At 47.2% G+C, this 23,238-nt stretch overlaps 1 protein-coding gene across 3 annotated transcripts in view; it reads left to right on the top strand.

Moving 5' to 3' along the window:
* dennd2da (DENN/MADD domain containing 2Da) overlaps positions 1 to 23,238 on the top strand; it is a 48,485-nt gene that overhangs the window by 14,001 nt on the left and 11,246 nt on the right. The window contains exons 2-6 of one of the 3 annotated variants that reach the window (XM_066644885.1): positions 9,320 to 9,405; positions 11,490 to 11,567; positions 12,021 to 12,086; positions 18,042 to 18,140; positions 22,687 to 22,862. In XM_066644885.1, the coding sequence (XP_066500982.1) occupies positions 9,363 to 9,405; positions 11,490 to 11,567; positions 12,021 to 12,086; positions 18,042 to 18,140; positions 22,687 to 22,862 (462 nt within the window). In that variant the 5' untranslated portion in view covers positions 9,320 to 9,362. Of the gene's footprint in view, positions 1 to 9,319; positions 9,406 to 11,489; positions 11,568 to 12,020; positions 12,087 to 15,004; positions 15,351 to 17,708; positions 17,773 to 18,041; positions 18,141 to 22,686; positions 22,863 to 23,238 lie in introns of those variants that run through there. The other 2 variants (XM_066644886.1, XM_066644888.1) reach the window with 2 other exon arrangements.

The following is a 23,238-nucleotide window of genomic DNA, read 5'->3' as shown; positions in this document are numbered from 1 at the left end:
TGTGCTGTGTGTTAGTGTGTTGTCCAGTCTGTTACAGTGTGTGTTGTGCTGTGTGTTAGTGTGTTGTCCAGTCTGTTACAGTGTGTGTTGTGTGTTAGTGTGTTGTCCAGTCTGTTACTGTGTGTTGTGTGTTAGTGTGTTGTCCAGTCTGTTACAGTGTGTGTTGTGTGTTAGTGTGTTGTCCAGTCTGTTACAGTGTGTGTTGTGTGTTAGTGTGTTGTCCAGTCTGTTACTGTGTGTGTTGTGCTGTGTGTTAGTGTGTTGTCCAGTCTGTTACAGTGTGTGTTGTGTGTTAGTGTGTTGTCCAGTCTGTTACTGTGTGTTGTGTGTTAGTGTGTTGTCCAGTCTGTTACAGTGTGTGTTGTGTGTTAGTGTGTTGTCCAGTCTGTTACAGTGTGTGTTGTGTGTTAGTGTGTTGTCCAGTCTGTTACTGTGTGTGTTGTGCTGTGTGTTAGTGTGTTGTCCAGTCTGTTACTGTGTGTGTTGTGCTGTGTGTTAGTGTGTTGTCCAGTCTGTTACAGTGTGTGCTGTGTGTTAGTGTGTTGTCCAGTCTGTTACTGTGTGTGTTGTGCTGTGTGTTAGTGTGTTGTCCAGTCTGTTACAGTGTGTGTTGTGCTGTGTGTTAGTGTGTTGTCCAGTCTGTTACAGTGTGTGTTGTGTGTTAGTGTGTTGTCCAGTCTGTTACTGTGTGTTGTGTGTTAGTGTGTTGTCCAGTCTGTTACAGTGTGTGTTGTGTGTTAGTGTGTTGTCCAGTCTGTTACAGTGTGTGTTGTGTGTTAGTGTGTTGTCCAGTCTGTTACTGTGTGTGTTGTGCTGTGTGTTAGTGTGTGGTCCAGTCTGTTACAGTGTGTGCTGTGCTGTGTGTTAGTGTGTTGTCCAGTCTGTTACTGTGTGTGTTGTGCTGTGTGTTAGTGTGTTGTCCAGTCTGTTACAGTGTGTGTTGTGTGTTAGTGTGTTGTCCAGTCTGTTACTGTGTGTGTTGTGCTGTGTGTTAGTGTGCTGTGTGTTAGTGTGTTGTCCAGTCTGTTACAGTGTGTGTTGTGTGTTAGTGTGTTGTCCAGTCTGTTACTGTGTGTTGTGTGTTAGTGTGTTGTCCAGTCTGTTACAGTGTGTGTTGTGTGTTAGTGTGTTGTCCAGTCTGTTACAGTGTGTGTTGTGTGTTAGTGTGTTGTCCAGTCTGTTACTGTGTGTTGTGTGTTAGTGTGTTGTCCAGTCTGTTACAGTGTGTGTTGTGTGTTAGTGTGTTGTCCAGTCTGTTACAGTGTGTGTTGTGTGTTAGTGTGTTGTCCAGTCTGTTACTGTGTGTGTTGTGCTGTGTGTTAGTGTGTTGTCCAGTCTGTTACTGTGTGTGTTGTGCTGTGTGTTAGTGTGTTGTCCAGTCTGTTACAGTGTGTGCTGTGTGTTAGTGTGTTGTCCAGTCTGTTACTGTGTGTGTTGTGCTGTGTGTTAGTGTGTTGTCCAGTCTGTTACAGTGTGTGTTGTGCTGTGTGTTAGTGTGTTGTCCAGTCTGTTACAGTGTGTGTTGTGTGTTAGTGTGTTGTCCAGTCTGTTACTGTGTGTTGTGTGTTAGTGTGTTGTCCAGTCTGTTACAGTGTGTGTTGTGTGTTAGTGTGTTGTCCAGTCTGTTACAGTGTGTGTTGTGTGTTAGTGTGTTGTCCAGTCTGTTACTGTGTGTGTTGTGCTGTGTGTTAGTGTGTGGTCCAGTCTGTTACAGTGTGTGCTGTGCTGTGTGTTAGTGTGTTGTCCAGTCTGTTACTGTGTGTGTTGTGCTGTGTGTTAGTGTGCTGTGTGTTAGTGTGTTGTCCAGTCTGTTACAGTGTGTGTTGTGTGTTAGTGTGTTGTCCAGTCTGTTACTGTGTGTTGTGTGTTAGTGTGTTGTCCAGTCTGTTACAGTGTGTGTTGTGTGTTAGTGTGTTGTCCAGTCTGTTACAGTGTGTGTTGTGTGTTAGTGTGTTGTCCAGTCTGTTACTGTGTGTGTTGTGCTGTGTGTTAGTGTGTTGTCCAGTCTGTTACAGTGTGTGTTGTGCTGTGTGTTAGTGTGTTGTCCAGTCTGTTACAGTGTGTGTTGTGTGTTAGTGTGTTGTCCAGTCTGTTACTGTGTGTTGTGTGTTAGTGTGTTGTCCAGTCTGTTACAGTGTGTGTTGTGTGTTAGTGTGTTGTCCAGTCTGTTACAGTGTGTGTTGTGTGTTAGTGTGTTGTCCAGTCTGTTACTGTGTGTGTTGTGCTGTGTGTTAGTGTGTTGTCCAGTCTGTTACTGTGTGTGTTGTGCTGTGTGTTAGTGTGTTGTCCAGTCTGTTACAGTGTGTGCTGTGTGTTAGTGTGTTGTCCAGTCTGTTACTGTGTGTGTTGTGCTGTGTGTTAGTGTGTTGTCCAGTCTGTTACAGTGTGTGTTGTGCTGTGTGTTAGTGTGTTGTCCAGTCTGTTACAGTGTGTGCTGTGTGTTAGTGTGTTGTCCAGTCTGTTACTGTGTGTGTTGTGCTGTGTGTTAGTGTGTTGTCCAGTCTGTTACTGTGTGTGTTGTGCTGTGTGTTAGTGTGTTGTCCAGTCTGTTACAGTGTGTGCTGTGTGTTAGTGTGTTGTCCAGTCTGTTACTGTGTGTGTTGTGCTGTGTGTTAGTGTGTTGTCCAGTCTGTTACAGTGTGTGTTGTGCTGTGTGTTAGTGTGTTGTCCAGTCTGTTACAGTGTGTGTTGTGTGTTAGTGTGTTGTCCAGTCTGTTACTGTGTGTTGTGTGTTAGTGTGTTGTCCAGTCTGTTACAGTGTGTGTTGTGTGTTAGTGTGTTGTCCAGTCTGTTACAGTGTGTGTTGTGTGTTAGTGTGTTGTCCAGTCTGTTACTGTGTGTGTTGTGCTGTGTGTTAGTGTGTGGTCCAGTCTGTTACAGTGTGTGCTGTGCTGTGTGTTAGTGTGTTGTCCAGTCTGTTACTGTGTGTGTTGTGCTGTGTGTTAGTGTGTTGTCCAGTCTGTTACAGTGTGTGTTGTGTGTTAGTGTGTTGTCCAGTCTGTTACTGTGTGTGTTGTGCTGTGTGTTAGTGTGTTGTCCAGTCTGTTACAGTGTGTGTTGTGTGTTAGTGTGTTGTCCAGTCTGTTACAGTGTGTGTTGTGTGTTAGTGTGTTGTCCAGTCTGTTACTGTGTGTGTTGTGCTGTGTGTTAGTGTGTTGTCCAGTCTGTTACAGTGTGTGTTGTGCTGTGTGTTAGTGTGTTGTCCAGTCTGTTACAGTGTGTGTTGTGTGTTAGTGTGTTGTCCAGTCTGTTACTGTGTGTTGTGTGTTAGTGTGTTGTCCAGTCTGTTACAGTGTGTGTTGTGTGTTAGTGTGTTGTCCAGTCTGTTACAGTGTGTGTTGTGTGTTAGTGTGTTGTCCAGTCTGTTACTGTGTGTGTTGTGCTGTGTGTTAGTGTGTTGTCCAGTCTGTTACTGTGTGTGTTGTGCTGTGTGTTAGTGTGTTGTCCAGTCTGTTACAGTGTGTGCTGTGTGTTAGTGTGTTGTCCAGTCTGTTACTGTGTGTGTTGTGCTGTGTGTTAGTGTGTTGTCCAGTCTGTTACAGTGTGTGTTGTGCTGTGTGTTAGTGTGTTGTCCAGTCTGTTACAGTGTGTGTTGTGTGTTAGTGTGTTGTCCAGTCTGTTACTGTGTGTTGTGTGTTAGTGTGTTGTCCAGTCTGTTACAGTGTGTGTTGTGTGTTAGTGTGTTGTCCAGTCTGTTACTGTGTGTGTTGTGCTGTGTGTTAGTGTGTTGTCCAGTCTGTTACAGTGTGTGCTGTGCTGTGTGTTGTCCAGTCTGTTACTGTGTGTGTTGTGCTGTGTGTTAGTGTGTTGTCCAGTCTGTTACAGTGTGTGTTGTGTGTTAGTGTGTTGTCCAGTCTGTTACTGTGTGTGTTGTGCTGTGTGTTAGTGTGTTGTCCAGTCTGTTACAGTGTGTGCTGTGCTGTGTGTTAGTGTGTTGTCCAGTCTGTTACAGTGTGTGTTGTGCTGTGTGTTAGTGTGTTGTCCAGTCTGTTACAGTGTGTGTTGTGCTGTGTGTTGTCCAGTCTGTTACTGTGTGTGTTGTGCTGTGTGTTAGTGTGTTGTCCAGTCTGTTACAGTGTGTGTTGTGTGTTAGTGTGTTGTCCAGTCTGTTACTGTGTGTGTTGTGCTCTGTGTTAGTGTGTTGTCCAGTCTGTTACTGTGTGTTGTGTTGTAGCAGAATGAAATACAGCAAAGCAACACTAACACAACTTTCAACTTTTTAAAAGTGAAATATTGCACAAAGAAAAAAAGTCGCTAAACAGTGCAGAAATCTCACTAATACTTCCTGTGGTTAACAAATACACTCCAAAAAAAAAAAAGAAGAAAAAAACACATACACACACACACACACACACACACACACACACACACAGAGAGAGAGAGAGAGAGAAAGAGAGACTTTGAGACTTCAAACCTACTTTATTGACACAGTTTATCACCTTAAAAAAAACATTATCAGCCTATTTTTAAAACCACATTTTCAAACTCTAATCTTTGCTAGAGGCAGATAAATTACAAAATAAAACATGAAAATAAGTCATGAATTAATTAAACCAGTAAAAATAAACAGATGCAGAGAGAGAGAGAGAGAGAGAGAAACAGAGTGAGAGAGAGAGAGAGAGAGATAGAGAGAGAAACAGAGAGAGGGAGAGAGAGAGAGAGAGAGGGGGAGAGAGAGAGAGATAGAGAGAGAGAAACAGAGTGAGAGAGAGAGAGAGAGAGAGAGAGAAACAGAGAGAGGGGGGGGAGAGAGAGAGAGAGAGAGAGAGGGGGGGGGGAGAGAGAGAGAGAGAGAGAGTAGTGAAGTGTGAGATCAAAGGGGGTGAAGTTTGTCCGGACGCTGAATTTGGGACTGGACTTTAATCTCAGTTCTTTTTAATCTCCCTGTAACATTCAGACCTCCTTTAAACACAGAGTCTTTACAGTAACTCCACTGTCCCCCACAGTCCACTGTCCCCTTTCTCTGTGTGGTAATGTGTGTGTGGGTGTGGCATTGTTGTGTGTAGTGTGACGTGTGTGTTATTATCACAGTACGAGGACTCTGGTGTATAGTACTGTGTTCTCAGGACGTGATTGAAACCATTACAGTGTTACACCTCCCTCTACTGGTCACATCGGGTCAGTACACACTTCTGTGTTTAGACAAAGTGTGCGTGTGAATGTGTTTTCAGTACATGCTCCGTATGTGCGTGTGTCTGTTGTCAGTGCATACTCCATGTGTGTTTGTGTGTGTGTGTGTACTCCGTGTGTGTTTGTGTGTGTGTGTGTAATCCAGGTGACTCTGTGTGTGTGTGTGTGTGTGTGTCAGTGTGTATTCCGTGTGACTGTGTATGTGTGTGTGTGTCAGTGTGTTCTCCGTGTGTGTGTGTGTGTTGTCAGTGTGTACTCCGTGTGTGTTGTCAGTGTAAACTCCATGTGTGTGTCTATGAGTGTGTGTGTTGTCAGTGTATAATTTGTGTCTGCACGTGTACCTTGCCTGTGTGTGTGTTAGTGTGTACTGTGTGTTTGTGTGTGGTGTCAGTGTATAATCTGTGTGTGTGTGTTTGTGTGTTTTCAGTGTATACTCCATGTGTGTGTGTGTGTGTGTGTGTTGTAGTGTACACTCCATGTGTGTGTGTTGTCAGTGTATAATTTGTGTCCGCACATGTACCTTGTGTGTGTGTGTGTGTGAGTGTATGTGTGGCCACTATGTGTGTGTGTGTGTGTGTGTCAGTTAATACCTGGTTGTTTATGAAGGGTGTGGACCTGAACCTGTCTTTGCATGTCTCTGAAAGTTCAGCGCTGCCTTAAAACACCTCACACACAGTTCACTTTCAGTGTGAATTGAAATCTCCTCCCTGACAGTGATTATGAAATGGTTATGGACACAGATTCACTGCTTCACGGCGTCTGAATATTTACGGATCTGAATATTGTTGTGGTGTGTTATTAGTTTCCATGTCTCCAGAGCCACCCTCTGCAGTTGTTCCCCAGGAGCTGCGGGAGACGAGAGACTAACTGTCATTGGCTGGAAGCTCCGCTGAAAGCTATAACATTTGTTTCTTTTTGTTCTAAAATGTAAATCTCATTTTTCTCTCTTAAAGCCCCAGTGTGTACGGTAATAACGTCATGATCTCGCAGAGTGAGTTTATTTACGTAAATATGATGTAGCTCATGTCGTAAAATGCCGTGAGATCGGACAGAGCTCACATGGTCTGCAGGTGGCGCTGTCCGTGTTGACAGCTCCTTTCTACCCTTCGCTCCCAACTGCAACTGACTACTCTCGCTGACCACCAACAGGAGGCGCAGTTCATCTCCTAGTGGGCAGGGCTGAACTTATGTGGTCTCGCCCTCTGCTGGGCCGGAGTGCTCATGTGACAGATTTCTGTGCTGTGTGGCATTTCTGGAAATCACTCATTCATTCATTCATTCCCATAATTTATCTTCAATTCATCACTGAGTTAATACACAACAGTAACAAAAATAATTAAATATTTAAAGTGGCAGAGCACTATATTATTATTGTTTATAAATAAGAAAGAGTTACAAAAATACAAATTTAAAGAGATGCCATTATATACCTCTCTCTCTCTCTCTCTCTCTCTCTCTCTCTCTCTCTCTCTCTCTCTCTCTCTCTCTCTCTCTCTCCCATTGTCCTCCAGTGTTCTCTGCTTATATTCCCTCTCCATCTTTTAGTGATAGAAAGAAAGAATAAAGATATAAATGAATAACTACAAAGGTGAAAGTCAGGAGAATGGCTGCAGACTTGTCTCTTTCTCTTCACATTCTCGTCTGGCCTTCATCACGTTCTTGGCCCTTTTCTTGTCACGTTCTCACTGTGCTCTCACCATAAGGGACGTGGGAGACACTGGGGAGACGCAGGAGCAGGCACAGTGCTGTGATGTGGTGTTTTGGGCCGAGAATCTGAGCTTCCCACACTGCTGCTCCTCGAGGGACACAGGAAGAACTCCGCTCAGTGAGGATCAGCTCCGCTGGGAAAACCAGGGCTATATATAACCTCCATAAACTCCACCACCCCCACAACCCCCCCCTACATCATCACAACTACACCCCCCAACATATTCACAACTCCACAAACCCCCCCCCCCCCCACATCATCACAACTCCACCACCCCCACAACCCCCCCCTACATCATCACAACTACACCCCCCAACATATTCACAACTCCACAAACCCCCCCCCCCCCACATCATCACAACTCCACCACCCCCACAACCCCCCTCTACATCATCACAACTACACCCCCCAACATATTCACAACTCCACAAACCCCCCCCCCCCCCACACATCATCACAACTCCACCACCCCCACAACCCCCCTCTACATCATCACAACTACACCCCCCAACATATTCACAACTCCACAAACCCCCCCCCCCCCACACATCATCACAACTCCACCACCCCCACAACCCCCCTCTACATCATCACAACTACACCCCCCAACATATTCACAACTCCACCACCCCCCCCCACATCATCACAACTCCACCACCCCCACAACCCCCCTCTACATCATCACAACTACACCCCCCCCACATCATCACAACTCCACCCCCCCCCTCTACATCATCACAACTACACCCCCCCACATCATCACAACTCCACCCCCCCCCTCTACATCATCACAACCCCACCACCCCCCCACATCATCACAACTCCACCCCCCCCACATCATCACAACTCCACCCCCCCACATCATCACAACTCCACCCCCCCCACATCATCACAACTCCACCCCCCCCCCTCTACATCATCACAACCCCACCACCCCCCCACATCATCACAACTCCACCCCCCCACATCATCACAACTCCACCCCCCCCCCCTACATCATCACAACCCCACCACCCCCCTCTATATCATCACTACTCCACCCCCCCCACATCATCACAACTCCACCACCCCCCACATCATCACAACTCCACCACCCCCCACAACCCCCCTTACACTCTCACACTCACCCCCACACTCACACTCATCCCCACCTACTTACACTCTCACACTCACCCCCTTTACACACTCACACTCACCCCCACCCCATTAAAGTCTCACTCACCACCTTACACTCTCACACTCACGACACCCCCTTTACATTCTCACAGTCACACTCACTCTCACCCCCTTACACTCTCACACTCACCCTCATCCCCCCTTACACTCTCACTCACCCCATTGACATTTTCACACACACCCACCCCTTTACACACTCACCCTTACCCCCTTACACTCTCACACTCACCCCACCCCCTTTACATTCTCACACTCACCCTCATCCCCACTTACACTCTCCCATTCACCCCCCTTACACTCTCACACTCACTATCACCCCCCTTACATTTTCACACTCACCATCACCTCCCCCCCCCGCCCCTTACATTTTCACACTCACCCTCACATTCACACACACTTTCACACTCACTCACACTCAGACTAATCATGGCACATTGACCACATCTGCCGTCAACCATTGAATCGACTGTTCCTCTCCTCCACCAGGTGAATCAGGTCCTGGTTCTGGAAGCGGGCTGTTCTCTCGTGGTTCAGAGTGAGCCGAGTGGAGACTAAACCTTACTCTCTCCTTCTCTCTGTCTCTGTCTCTCTCTCTCTCTCTCTCTCTCTCTCTCTCTGTCTCTCTGTCTCTCTCTCTTTCTCTCTCTCTTTCTCTCTTTCTCTCTCTGTCTCTCTCTGTCTCTCTCTCTGTCTCTCTCTCTCTCTCTCTCTTTCTCTCTGTCTCTTTCTCTCTGTCTCTCTCTCTTTCTCTCTGTCTCTTTCTCTCTCTCTCTCTCTGACCAGATGCAGGAAGTGGTTGGGTCGTAGTGGCAGAGTTTTTGGGGCGGAGTGGATATTGGTTTTGATACCACTGACAAACATTAGTGTGTGTGTGACTTGATGAAGCACTTACAGAAGACGAATGAATTGTTTATTTTAAGGAGTGTGTTATTTGTTTAGTGGAGAGTGTGTTTAGGGGGCAGCCCTTGAGCAAAGCACTGAACCCACAACTGCTCCCCGGGCGCCGGGGATGGCTGCCCCCTGCTCTGGGTGTGTTCACTGCCCCTAGTGAACCTAGTGTGTGTGTGTGTGTGTGTGTGTGTGTGTGTGTGTGTGTTCACTGCTACAGAAGAGTTCAATGTGGAAAACACACTTTGTTGTACATTGTACAATTATTATTATTATTATTATTATTTACAGAAACAATAACAAAGCTCTGATTTTCGGACTTTGATCTCTGTAGTGAAGTGCTTGTTTAGATCCGGAGCTCTGTGATGAATGGGTGAAAGTGTTGATTGATGGCAGTTTTAATGTTTTCTTTTACAGAGAAAGAGAGAGTCAGAAAAAAGAGAGAGAGAGAGAGCGAGAGATGTCCAGAAGAAGTTGGAGTTTCTCCTCTGTGCGGCTAAAGAGTGAGTTACACACACAGTCACAGACACACACACTTGGACACACACTTCACCACAAACACACTTGTGTGTGTGTGTGTATGTGTAAAAGTGTGTTTGTGTGTATAGTGTGTGTGTGTGTGACTGTGTGTGTGAGACAGAGTGTGTGTATGTGTAACAGTGTGTGTAAGAGTGTGTATATGTAAAAGTGTGCTTGTGTGTATAGTGTGTGTGTGTGTGTGTGTGTGTGACTGTGTGTGTGAGACAGAGTGTGTTTGTGTGTATAGTGTGTGTGTGAGACTGTGTGTGTGTATATGTGTAACAGTGAGTGTAAGAGTGTGTATGTGTAAAAGTGTGTTTGTGTGTATAGTGTGTGTGTGTGTGACTGTGTGTGTGTGACAGAGTGTGTGTATGTGTAACAGTGAGTGTGTGTGTGTGACTGTGTGTGTGTGACAGAGTTTGTGTATGTGTAACAGTGTGTGTGTGTGTGTGACTGTGTGTGTGTGACAGAGTTTGTGTATGTGTAACAGTGTGTGTGTGTGTAACTGTGTGTGTGTGACAGAGTGTGTGTATGTGTAACAGTGTGTTTGTGTGTATAGTGTGTGTGTGTGTGTGTGTGAGAGACAGAGTGTGTGTATGTGTAACAGTGTGTGTAAGAGTGTGTATGTGTAAAAGTGTGTTTGTGTGTATAGTGTGTGTTTGTGAGACAGTGTGTGTGTGACAGAGTGTGTGTATGTGTAACAGTGTGTGTGTGTGACTGTGTGTGTGTGACAGAGTGTGTGTATGTGTAACAGTGTGTGTGTGTGACTGTGTGTGTGTGACAGAGTGTGTGTATGTGTAACAGTGTGTGTGTGTGACTGTGTGTGTGTGACAGAGTGTGTGTATGTGTAACAGTGTGTGTGTGTGACAGAGTGTGTGTATGTGTAACAGTGTGTGTGTGTGACTGTGTGTGTGTGACAGAGTTTGTGTATGTGTAACAGTGTGTGTGTGTGACTGTGTGTGTGTGACAGAGTTTGTGTATGTGTAACAGTGTGTGTGTGTGTGTGTGACTGTGTGTGTGTGACAGAGTTTGTGTATGTGTAACAGTGTGTGTGTGTGACTGTGTGTGTGTGACAGAGTTTGTGTATGTGTAACAGTGAGTGTGTGTGACTGTGTGTGTGTAACAGTGTGTGTGTGTGTGTGACTGTGTGTGTGTGACAGAGTTTGTGTATGTGTAACAGTGTGTGTGTGTGACTGTGTGTGTGTGACAGAGTTTGTGTATGTGTAACAGTGAGTGTGTGTGTGTGACTGTGTGTGTGTGTGACAGAGTTTGTGTATGTGTAACAGTGTGTGTGTGTGACTGTGTGTGTGTGACAGAGTTTGTGTATGTGTAACAGTGAGTGTGTGTGTGTGACTGTGTGTGTGTGACAGAGTTTGTGTATGTGTAACAGTGTGTGTGTGTGTGTGACTGTGTGTGTGTGACAGAGTGTGTGTATGTGTAACAGTGTGTGTGTGTGTGTGACTGTGTGTGTGTGACAGAGTTTGTGTATGTGTAACAGTGTGTGTGTGTGTGTGACTGTGTGTGTGTGACAGAGTGTGTGTATGTGTAACAGTGTGTGTGTGTGTGTGACTGTGTGTGTGTGACAGAGTGTGTGTATGTGTAACAGTGTGTGTGTGTGACTGTGTGTGTGTGACAGAGTGTGTGTATGTGTAACAGTGTGTGTGTGTGTGTGACTGTGTGTGTGTGACAGAGTTTGTGTATGTGTAACAGTGTGTGTGTGTGACTGTGTGTGTGTGACAGAGTGTGTGTATGTGTAACAGTGTGTGTGTGTGTGTGACTGTGTGTGTGTGACAGAGTGTGTGTATGTGTAACAGTGTGTGTGTGTGACTGTGTGTGTGTGACAGTGTGTGTATGTGTAACAGTGTGTGTGTGTGTGACTGTGTGTGTGTGACAGAGTTTGTGTATGTGTAACAGTGTGTGTGTGTGACTGTGTGTGTGTGACAGAGTGTGTGTATGTGTAACAGTGTGTGTGTGTGTGTGACTGTGTGTGTGAGATAGAGTGTGTGTATGTGTAACAGTGAGTGTAAGAGTGTGTATGTGACAATGTGTGTTGTTCTGTGTTGTGCAGCGAAGCGAGCGTCTGAGGATGACTCGTTCCCGAGGAAAGGCCGACTGTTCTCCTCCGTCAGAGAGAGCCGCAGACGCAGTGAGTAAACAACAAACAAACAAACAACTGCCCCCTCAGGTCGCCTCCTGGCTTTGATCAAAGGGGAATTCACTTTCGCTTTCAGCTGTTTGTTACGTTTCCGATGCTCGGAGAATAGCAGCCTGTGTCCTTTGTGTCAGAGAAAAGAGAAGTGAGAGAGAAACAGGAGAACAGGTTTACACCGAGCAAACAGTGAGAAACGCACAGAGACAGAAAGAGATACAGAGAGGGAGAGAGAGACAGAGAGAGAAAGAGATACAGAGAGGGAGAGAGATACAGAGACAGAGGGAGAGAGAGAGAGACAAAGAGAGTGAGAGAGAGACAGAGAGAGACAGTGAGAGTGAGAGAGAGACAGAGAGAGTGAGAGAGAGACAGAGAGAGAGACAGAGAGAGAGAAACATTTACAGATTAATTCCACTGTAATATTTGCTGTGTGTGTGTGTGTCTGATCAGATAAGAGTTCTGAGGAAGAGGTTTCTGATCCTCAGCCTGATTCCGGAGGAGAACAAACACACCAAGGTAAACACATCACACTCCGGGACTTTTATTAGCGCAAATGCGGCTAACGCTAGCACTGAGCTTAGTTCTGTTATTGTGTTTGGTGTGAGGAGGTTTAGTGGTGTTTACTTCACTTTAAATGTTTATTAAATGTCCATCACAACGACTCACAGTCTGATCAATCAATCACACAACCACCAATCAATTTCAAACAAACGTCTCCATGGGGTCTCAGTAACCACAGATGAATCAGTCACATAGTAACAGTCGAGAAATGTCTAAAGTTATAAGTGTTTAAGCCCAGATGGCCAATCAGAAGAGAGCTCATTTACATATCAGTCTTAAAGTGATGGTCTGAGGACTAAACAGAGGAAGAAGAGTGGTGTGAATCATCATTTTATTATAAATATTAGGAGAACAGATACGTTAAAGTGTTTTACAGCGACTGTGTGTCGACTGTGGGTCGTTCCTGGTCGAGAGTACGCTGTGTGTGTTTGGCTGCCGCTTCTCGCCAGTGTGTGTGTGTGGATTGAGTGTTCTGAGCGTTCTGAGCAGTGTGGATTGTAAAGCGTCCTTGGCTATCTAGAAAGGCGCTATATAAGTGTAACAATAGATAGATAGATAGATAGATAGATAGATAGATAGATAGATAGATAGATATTAAAATCACAGTCTCATTTTCTTCAACAGAAAAAAACCTAATAATGAAGCCGTGTGGAAAGTGAAGAGTTTATTGGGCGCTGCGTTGGTTCTGAGCTCCATCAGGAAAAAGCTGCAGAAGGCTGTGATGGGTTTGTTCTGTTCTTGGGGATAATACTGTGTCCAAAGGTCCGTGAGAGTGTGGGTTTAGACCAGTTACAGATGGAGTCAGTGTCAGAGTCGGGAACGGAGCGCAGTGACACTGCTTTTTTAGGTTCTTTTCTGTTGAATACAATGAGAATGTGATTTTAATACGACACACAGTCACTGTACAATGACAGAAGAGCGGGAGAAGTACAGTCACATGTTACACAGGAACAGCTCTGTCTCCTCCCTCAACATCCACAGCTGAGGGGTGAGACACCAAACACACAACGGCTCCAGGTGTGAGTTCACTGCCCGTAGTGCACTAGTGTGTGTGTGTGTGTGTGTCACTTCCCGTAGTGCACTTGTGTGTGTGTGTGTGTTTGTCACTGCCCGTAGTGCACTTGTGTGTGTGTTTGTCACTGCCCGTACTGCACTTGTGAGTGTGTCTGTGTGTGTGTCACTGGCCGTAGTGCACTTGTGTGTGTGTGTGTGTGTGTCACTGCCTGTAGTGCACTTGTGTGTGTGTGTGTCTGTGTGTGTGTGTGTCACTGCCTGTAGTGCACTTGTGTGTGTGTGTCACTGACGTAGTGCACTTGTGTGTGTGTGTGTCATTGCCCGTAGTGTACTTATGTGTGTGTGTGTCTGTGTCACTGCCCGTAGTGCAGTGACACACGGAGTGTGTGTAGTGCAGTTTTGTGTGTGTGTGTCACTGCCCGTAGTGCACTTGTGTGTGTGTGTATGTGTGTATGTCACTGCCCGTAGTGCACTTGTGTGTGTGTCACTGGCCATAGTGCACTAGTGTTTGTGTGTGTGTGTGTGTGTGTGTCACTGCCAGTAGTGCACTTCTGTTTGTGTGTGTGTGTGTGTGTCACTGCCCGTACTGCACTTGTGTGTGTGTGTGTCACTGCCCATACTGCACTTATGTGTGTGTGTTTGTGTGTGTGTGTGTATCACTGCCCGTAGTGCACTAGTGTGTATGTGTGTGTGTGTCACTGCCAGTAGTGCACTAGTGTGTATGTGTGTGTCACTGCCAGTAGTGCACTTCTGTGTGTGTGTGTGTCACTGCCCGTAGTGCACTTGTGTGTGTGTGTGTGTGTCACTGCCAGTAGTGCACTAGTGTGTATGTGTGTGTGTGTCACTGGCCATAGTGCACTAGTGTGTATGTGTGTCACTGGCCATAGTGCACTTCTGTGTGTGTGTGTGTCACTGCCCGTAGTGCACTTGTGTGTGTGTGTGTGTCACTGCCAGTAGTGCACTAGTGTGTATGTGTGTGTGTGTCACTGGCCATAGTGCACTAGTGTGTATGTGTGTCACTGGCCATAGTGCACTAGTGTGTATGTGTGTGTGTGTGTCACTGGCCATAGTGCACTAGTGTGTATGTGTCACTGGCCATAGTGCACTAGTGTGTATGTGTGTGTGTGTCACTGGCCATAGTGCACTAGTGTGTGTCACTGCCCATAGTGCACTAGTGTGTATGTGTGTCACTGCCAGTAGTGCACTAGTGTGTATGTGTGTCACTGCCAGTAGTGCACTAGTGTAAATGTGTGTGTGTGTGTCACTGCCCGTAGTGCACTTGTGTGTGTGTGTGTTTGTGTATGTGTCACTGCCAGTAGTGCACGTGTGTGTGTGTGTGTTTGTGTGTGTATGTGTGTCACTGCCAGTAGTGCACTAGTGTGTATGTGTGTGTCACCGCCCATAGTGCACTAGTGTGTATGTGTGTGTGTGTCACTGGCCATAGTGCACTAGTGTGTGTGTGTGTCACTGCTCATAGTGCACTAGTGTGTATGTGTGTCACTGCCAGTAGTGCACTTGTGTGTGTGTGTGTTTGTGTGTGTATGTGTGTGTCACTTCCCAACTTCAAGCACAACTTCATTTTACTGTAAGAATAGTTTTGTTTGTGACATCACAAAACAAACGTGTTGCTTCATGGAATTAATGAATATTCAGTTTTTCAGGATCATGGACCTTTAAAGGTGTCCATTTCAAACAAACAGTGTCTGATAAACTCGGTTTATTTAAACTCACTTTAAGGTCAGGACGTGGACCTCAGGCACTGGCCCTTTAACACCTGCGCAGGTAATGTCCTGTTGGCCCGAACCCAAATGGGAGGAGTTAAAAACATCCGTGTTGGAGCTCAGTGGAGGATCCAGAGCGGTTTAGACACAGAGAGGAGCCGAGGAGAGGGAGCGACCCGCTCAGAACTGCCGCGAGACCTCAGTAAAATCACCTAAAACTAAGATTCAAACTAAAACTAAGATTCACACTTCTACAATGGGCTTCAACTCTTTAGTGTGAAAGCGCGCCCCCTGCGGGCGGCGACTGGAACTACAGCCTCGGGGCTTTAACAGCGGTTCACCGACAGCGCGCGCATCCGATGGACTTACGAGGGGTTACAGCAGTGCATTAACGCTTTCATCAAACGGAACGCAGGTGAAAACATGAACGGAGCCGCGGGCTCGAGGCTCAGAGCGCGAGGAGCGAGGAAAACGGGCAGAAAGAGTGAGTTCATCATCTTCAACTCAGAACCAGACACTAACTCCTCCGCTCCACCTTAAATCCTGCAGGGCTCCGTCCCTCCGCGGGAGCGGGGTGTATAGGGAAAGACTTTATATCTAAATATCATAGTTTAACATCAGGAACAACCCAGAGATCCGTTTTTATGGAATTATCCGTTCCACCTTAAATGGGGAGCAGAGTTAGAACTTTAGCAGAAAAAGTAATAACTATTGCACCGTTTAAGGTGGAACGGAAAATGGGAATAAGAAGTTCGTGTGAATGACATCGTGTGCAAAACTCTGTGCACCCTGATCTTGTCTTCACACACACACACACACACACACACACACACACACACACACACACACAATATTCAGTCACTTCATGTTCTCTGTGCAGATTGTTTACAGGTTTAAATTATTCATTTTGTTTTTGAAAAAATATCAAAATATTGAAATGGAGCTAATTTTATTTACAGAACAATTACAGTGTCACTTCAGCAGTTTATAATTATCTTCTGTGTGACGTGTGGAGGATTTACCGCTGATTTTATTGGTGAAAAAACAACAGAATAATGTAGAAAACGTAAGTGAAATTAAAGACTGTTGAGGGGCAGTTGTCTCTATAAAATGAGCGGTGGGCGTGGCCTGATGGCTATATAAGGAGCTGTGGGCGTGTCTGAAAGTGCCGTTGTTCCCCGCCCCCTCGTCTGAATCTGTCCAATCACAGCGCTGGACCCGTGTGAGAGCACACTGTGAGCAGAGAGTGTTTTAACTGGAAGAAGAATCCATTACTCACCCTTAACCTCGTCCCTTCCTCCTTCACGACGTCCTGCAGAAAACACAAACAACTCACAGTAATAAAGAGGAGGAGTTTAGGGGGAGGGGGGAAATAATGCTCCTCCATGTGACTGAATCAGTTCAGGAGTCGAGTGTGTGGTGTGTGATCAGTGACTGAATCAGTTCAAGAGTCAAGTGTATGGTGTGTGATCAGTGACTAAATCAGTTCAGCAGTTGAGTGTGTGCTGTGTGATCAGTGACTGAATCAGTTCAGGAGTCGAGTGTGTGGTGTGTGATTAGTGACTGAATCAGTTCAGGAGTCGAGTGTGTGGTGTGTGATTAGTGACTGAATCCGTTCAGAAGTCGAGTGTGTGGTGTGTGATTAGTGACTGAATCCGTTCAGAAGTCGAGTGTGTGGTGTGTGATCAGTGACTGAATCAGTTCAGGAGTCGAGTGTGTGGTGTGTGATCAATGATTGAATCAGTTCAGGAGTCGAGTGTGTGGTGTGTGATCAATGATTGAATCAGTTCAGGAGTCGAGTGTGTGCTGTGTGATCAGTGACTGAATCAGTTCAGGAGTCGACTGTGTGGTTTGTGATTAGTGACTGAATCAGTTCAGGAGTCGAGTGTGTGCTGTGTGACCAGTGACTGAATCAGTTCAGGAGTCGACTGTGTGGTTTGTGATTAGTGAATGAATCAGTCCAGGAGTCGAGTGTGTGGTGTGTGAGCAATGACTGAATCAGTTCAGGAGTCGAGTGTGGGCTGTGTGATCAGTGACTGAATCAGTTCAGGAGTCGAGTGTGTGGTGTGTGATCAATGATTGAATCAGTTCAGGAGTCGAGTGTGTGGTGTGTGATCAATGATTGAATCAGTTCAGGAGTTGAGTGTGTGGTGTGTGATTAGTGACTGAATCAGTTCAGGAGTCGAGTGTGTGGTGTATGATTAATGACTGAATCAGTTCAGGAGTCGAGTGTGTGCTGTGTGATCAGTGACTGAATCAGTTCAGGAGTCGACTGTGTGGTTTGTGATTAATGACTGAATCAGTTCAGGAGTCGAGTGTGGGCTGTGTGATCAGTGACTGAATCAGTTCAGGAGTCGAGTGTGTGGTGTGTGATCAGTGACTGAATCAGTTCAGGAGTCGACTGTGTGGTGTGTGGTTAGTGACTGAATCAGTTCAGGAGTCGAGTGTGGGCTGTGTGATTAGTGACTGAATCAGTTCAGGAGTCGAGTGTGTGGTGTGTGTTTAGTGACTGAATCAGTTCAGGAGTCGACTGTGCGGTGTGTGATCAGTGATTGAATCGGTTCAGGAGTCGAATGAGTGGTGTGTGATCAGTGATTGAATCGGTTCAGAAGTCGAATGTGTGGTGTGTGATCAGTGATTGAATCAGTTCAGGAGTCGTTCAGTGACTGAATCAATTGTTAGATAAATTGTTAGCACCACGCTTTTACACCACATCCTGTCACACACACACAGCTGCTATTTCCCACAATTTAAGTGAATTGCAGAGAACTGTGTATCTGTGTATTGTGTGTATGCTCTCTCTCCCTCCCTCTCTGTGTGTTAGTGTTATCTATCTGTGTGTGTGTGTGCGTGTTTGCGGATGTTAGAGGAAGTGAACAGCTTTCACTGACGGTTCTCTGCTCGTTGTAAGGACTTTGTTTTATTTATATTTTATAATGCATTAATTATGATATGGGGGAGTGGGTGGATGTTTTATTGTGTGTGTGTGTGTGTGAAAAAATGTTGCTTCTCTCTGCTGCCGTATGTAACGTTTATTACTTGAGGTGGGAGAACTGATGACTTACCCCCCCCCCTCACTCACTCTCGGTCTCTCTCTATCTTTCTCTCTCTCTCTCCACATCTCTATCTTTCTCTCTCTCTCTCCACATCTCTCTCTTTCTCTCTCTCTCCCCAGGTGTGTTCCTCCAAGGTGAGGATGATGAGGAGGATAAGGGGCCTATGAAGAGGCTGAGCACCATGTGGAGCTCGATTCGAGGAAAGATCCACCGCGACAGTAAGAAACACATCTCCCTCTCCTCTACAGAATGTACCACCTTAAGAGATCCACCTTAAACTCAGGGAGAAACTTGATTCTGATCTCTCCCCTCCACCTTAAACACCACCACTGGCCTGTTCCTGAGGTGGAGCTGTTTATGGTGAACACTAGTTCTACACTCTACGTTCTATAAGGATCTATAAGAAGCTAAAGGTAGCGTCGTCATGGAGCAGACAGTAATTACTACAGCATTTAAGGTGGAATTTTAAAAAATCTAAATAAAATGTTAACCTTTATGCTCCTAGAATTAGAATCTAAATTAGTGCAGTAAAATAAATTATTTCATTTTGGTCGGTGGACTGTTCTCAGTCCAGACACTGAGGGGTTTAAAAACTGATGCTGTGTCTGATCCACTCTACACCAGCACAACACACACTAACACACCACCACCACGTCAGTGTCACTGCAGCGCTGAGAATGATCCACCACCACATCACACCTGCTCTGTGGGGGTCCTGAGCTCTGGAGAATAGGGGGAAAAGGAGGTAACAAAGTATGCAGAGCAACAGATGGATTACAATGTGTAAGTGTAGAACTACAGAGTAACCGGAGAGGACAGTGGAGCTGAGAGAGGGGACAGAGAGGGGACAGTGGAGCTGAGAGAGGGGACAGAGAGGGGACAGTGGAGCTGAGAGAGGGGACGGTGGAGCTGAGAGAGGGGACAGAGAGGGGACAGTGGAGTTGAGAGAGGGGACAGTGGAGCTGAGAGAGGGGACAGTGGAGCTGAGAGAGGGGACAGAGAGGGGACAGTGGAGCTGAGAGAGGGGACAGTGGAGCTGAGAGAGGGGACAGAGAGGGGACAGTAGAGTTGAGAGAGGGGACAGTGGAGCTGAGAGAAGGGAAAGAGAGGGGACAGTGGAGCTGAGAGAGGGGACAGTGGAGCTGAGAGAAGGGAAAGAGAGGGGACAGTGGAGCTGAGAGAGGGGACAGTGGAGCTGAGAGAGGGGACAGAGAGGGGACAGTGGAGCTGAGAGAGGGGACAGTGGAGCTGAGAGAAGGGAAAGAGAGGGGACAGTGGAGCTGAGAGAAGGGAAAGAGAGGGGACAGTGGAGCTGAGAGAGGGGACAGTGGAGCTGAGAGAGGGGACAGAGAGGGGACAGTGGAGCTGAGAGAAGGGACAGTGGAGCTGAGAGAGGGGACAGAGAGGGGACAGTGGAGCTGAGAGAGGGGACAGAGAGGGGACAGTGGAGCTGAGAGAGGGGACAGAGAGGGGACAGTGGAGCTGAGAGAGGGGACAGAGAGGGGACAGTGGAGCTGAGAGAGGGGACAGTGGAGCTGAGAGAGGGGACAGAGAGGGGACAGTGGAGTTGAGAGAGGGGACAGTGGAGCTGAGAGAGGGGACAGAGAGGGGACAGTGGAGCTGAGAGAGGGGACAGAGAGGGGACAGTGGAGCTGAGAGAGGGGACAGAGAGGGGACAGTGGAGCTGAGAGAGGGGACAGAGAGGGGACAGTGGAGCTGAGAGAAGGGACAGAGAGGGGACAGTGGAGCTGAGAGAAGGGACAGTGGAGCTGAGAGAAGGGACAGTGGAGCTGAGAGAGGGGACAGAGAGGGGACAGTGGAGCTGAGAGAGGGGACAGAGAGGGGACAGTGGAGCTGAGAGAGGGGACAGAGAGGGGACAGTGGAGCTGAGAGAGGGGACAGAGAGGGGACAGTGGAGCTGAGAGAGGGGACAGTGGAGCTGAGAGAAGGGAAAGAGAGGGGACAGTGGAGCTGAGAGAGGGGACAGAGAGGGGACAGTGGAGCTGAGAGAAGGGACAGTGGAGCTGAGAGAGGGGACAGAGAGGGGACAGTGGAGCTGAGAGAGGGGACAGAGAGGGGACAGTGGAGCTGAGAGAGGGGACAGTGGAGCTGAGAGAGGGGACAGAGAGGGGACAGTGGAGTTGAGAGAGGGGACAGTGGAGCTGAGAGAGGGGACAGAGAGGGGACAGTGGAGCTGAGAGAGGGGACAGTGGAGCTGAGAGAGGGGACAGAGAGGGGACAGTGGAGCTGAGAGAAGGGACAGAGAGGGGACAGTGGAGCTGAGAGAAGGGACAGTGGAGCTGAGAGAGGGGACAGAGAGGGGACAGTGGAGCTGAGAGAGGGGACAGAGAGGGGACAGTGGAGCTGAGAGAGGGGACAGAGAGGGGACAGTGGAGCTGAGAGAGGGGACAGTGAGGGGACAGTGGAGCTGAGAGAAGGGACAGTGGAGCTGAGAGAGGGGACAGAGAGGGGACAGTGGAGCTGAGAGAGGGGACAGAGAGGGGACAGTGGAGCTGAGAGAGGGGACAGAGAGGGGACAGTGGAGCTCAGAGAGGGGACAGTGGAGCTGAGAGAAGGGACAGTGCTGGAGGGGACAGAGTGTGTTGGAATAAAGAGGTGGTTTTAATGTTCTGGTGATTGTTGAATTGTTTAAATTAAATGTTCCATAATCCGTCACCACAGAGAGATTTCCTGTTTACTTCACACCATCCACCTGTGTGTGTGTCTCTTTAAGTGTGTCTCTGTTTGTGTGTGTGTGTGTGTGTGTCTCTTTAAGTGTGTCTCTGTGTGTGTGTGTGTGTGTGTCTCTTTAAGTGTGTCTCTGTTTGTGTGTGTGTGTGTGTCTCTTTAAGTGTGTCTCTGTGTGTGTCTCTCTCTAAGTGTGTCTCTGTTTGTGTCTCTCTAAGAGTGTCTGTGTGTGTGTGTGTGTCTCTGTTTGTGTGTGTCTGTGTGTGTCAGTGTTAGTAGTGTATAAACACATGCTTTTACTTTTTACAAATGCAAGCTTTATCCATGTGTTGTAACAGTGTAATACAGCAGTTATAATCTGAGACTGAGGCTCTGTATAACACCCCACTGTGTAATAGAGCTGTGATAACAGTTGTGTTAATGTATAATGTTAGTTTTATAACTGTTATTACAGTGTAATAGAGCAGTGATAACAGTTGTGTTAATGTATGTTAGTTTTATAACTGTGTTATTACAGTGTAATAGAGCAGTGATGCCAGTTGTGTTAATGTATAATGTTAGTTTTATAACTGTATTATTACAGTGTAATAGAGCAGTGGTTAGTGAGAGTGAAAGAGAGAGTGACTGCTGCTGTTTGGGTTTTTTTTTTTTTTTTCACTTGTTTTGGTTAAACTTGATGGTTGCTGTGGTGACGGTATTCAGGCCAGAACAGGACCAGGAGTGTGTGTGTGTGTGTGTGTGTGTGTAAGCTTCCTTTTGTTCTGCACTCTTTACACTGTGGGGTGTGGGGAGGGGACTTCTCTAAAGCAGCGGAACTCAGTGAAGGAAAGTGAAAGAATGTAAATGTACCTCGGAGGAGAATATATAACATTTTGAGTAGCAGAGTAGTTTTTCTGAGTGTGTTTGAACAGAAGTAAATAAATAAATAATATATAAATATAAATAAATATAAATATTAGAATCTAATGCTTCTTTTTGTTTAAACGCTGAACATTTTCATTTACTCACAACACGGCAGTGTCCCTTTATATTTACACCTTTATTTTAAACACAGCCAGTATTTCACTTAGTCACTCCAGAGAACACAGTTCCACTGTTCCACACACCAGAGGAACCCCATCACTCCAGAGAACACAGTTCCACTGTTCCACACCCCAGAGGAACCCCATCACTCCAGAGAACACAGTTCCACTGTTCCACACACCAGAGGAACCCCATCACTCCAGAGAACACAGTTCCACTGTTCCACACACCAGAGGAACCCCATCACTCCAGAGAACACAGTTCCACTGTTCCACACACCAGAGTAACTCCATCACTCCAGAGAACACAGTTCCACTGTTCCACACACCAGAGGAACCCTATTGCTCCAGAGAACACAGTTCCACTGTTCCACACACCAGAGGAACCCCATCGCTCCAGAGAACACTGTTCCACTGTTCCACACCCCAGAGGAACCCCATCGCTCCAGAGAACACAGTTCCACTGTTCCACACACCAGAGGAACCCCATCACTCCAGAGAACACAGTTTCACTGTTCCACACACCAGAGGAACTCCATCACTCCAGAGAACACAGTTCCACTGTTCCACACACCAGAGGAACCCCATCACTCCAGAGAACACAGTTCCACTGTTCCACACACCAGAGGATCTCCGTCACTCCAGAGAACACAGTTCCACTGTTCCACACACCAGAGGAACTCCATCACTCCAGAGAACACAGTTCCACTGTTCCACACACCAGAGGAACCCCATCACTCCAGAGAACACAGTTCCACTGTTCCACACACCAGAGGAACCCCATCACTCCAGAGAACACAGTTCCACTGTTCCACACACCAGAGGATCTCCGTCACTCCAGAGAACACAGTTCCACTGTTCCACACACCAGAGGAACTCCATCACTCCAGAGAACACAGTTCCACTGTTCCACACACCAGAGGAACTCCATCACTCCAGAGAGCACAGTTCCACTGTTCCACACACCACTCCTACTCTGACTGCAGATACAGGGTTAAGGGTTACACATCTGGATTTTCTACACATTCTGATGGTGGTTCTGGTTCTGTTTCAGGACCGGGTAAAGGCCCGGACTCTCCTGTGGGTTCTGACCTGACTCCGGAGGAGGAGAAGCCGAGAGACCAGAAATACACCAGTGGTCAGTTCTTTTTTGAGTACCTGGTGGTGGTCCGCCTGAAGATGTCCAAGAGCGGAGTGTATGAGCCTCAGATCACCTACCAGTTCCCCAAGGTGAGACCCCCACCCAGAGCACCCTGAGGAAGCTGAGGGAGATGGAGGAGGTGAGGGATGTGGAGGGGGTGGAGGAGGAGGTGATGTAGGTGTAGGTGAAGGATGTGGAGGGGGTGGAGGAGGATATGAGGGACGTGGAGGGGTGGAGGAGGAGTTGAGGGATGTGGAGGGGGTGGAGGAGGTGGTGAGGGATGTGGAGGGGTGGAGGTGAGGGAGGTGTAGGAGGAGGTGAGGGATGTGGAGGAGGTGAGGGAGGAGGAGGAACTGAGGGATATAGAGGAGGTGATATAGGAGGTGAGGGAGGAGGAGTTGAAAGATGTGGAGGGGGTGGAGGAGGTGGTGACGGATGTGGAGTGAGGGAGGTGTAGGAGGAGGT

The sequence above is a fragment of the Hoplias malabaricus genome, chromosome 14 (assembly GCF_029633855.1).
Source record: "Hoplias malabaricus isolate fHopMal1 chromosome 14, fHopMal1.hap1, whole genome shotgun sequence".
NCBI classification, from domain to species: Eukaryota; Metazoa; Chordata; class Actinopteri; order Characiformes; family Erythrinidae; genus Hoplias; species Hoplias malabaricus.
The sequence above is the reverse complement of the archived record's forward strand: the minus strand, read 5'-3'. Positions and strand labels throughout refer to the sequence as shown.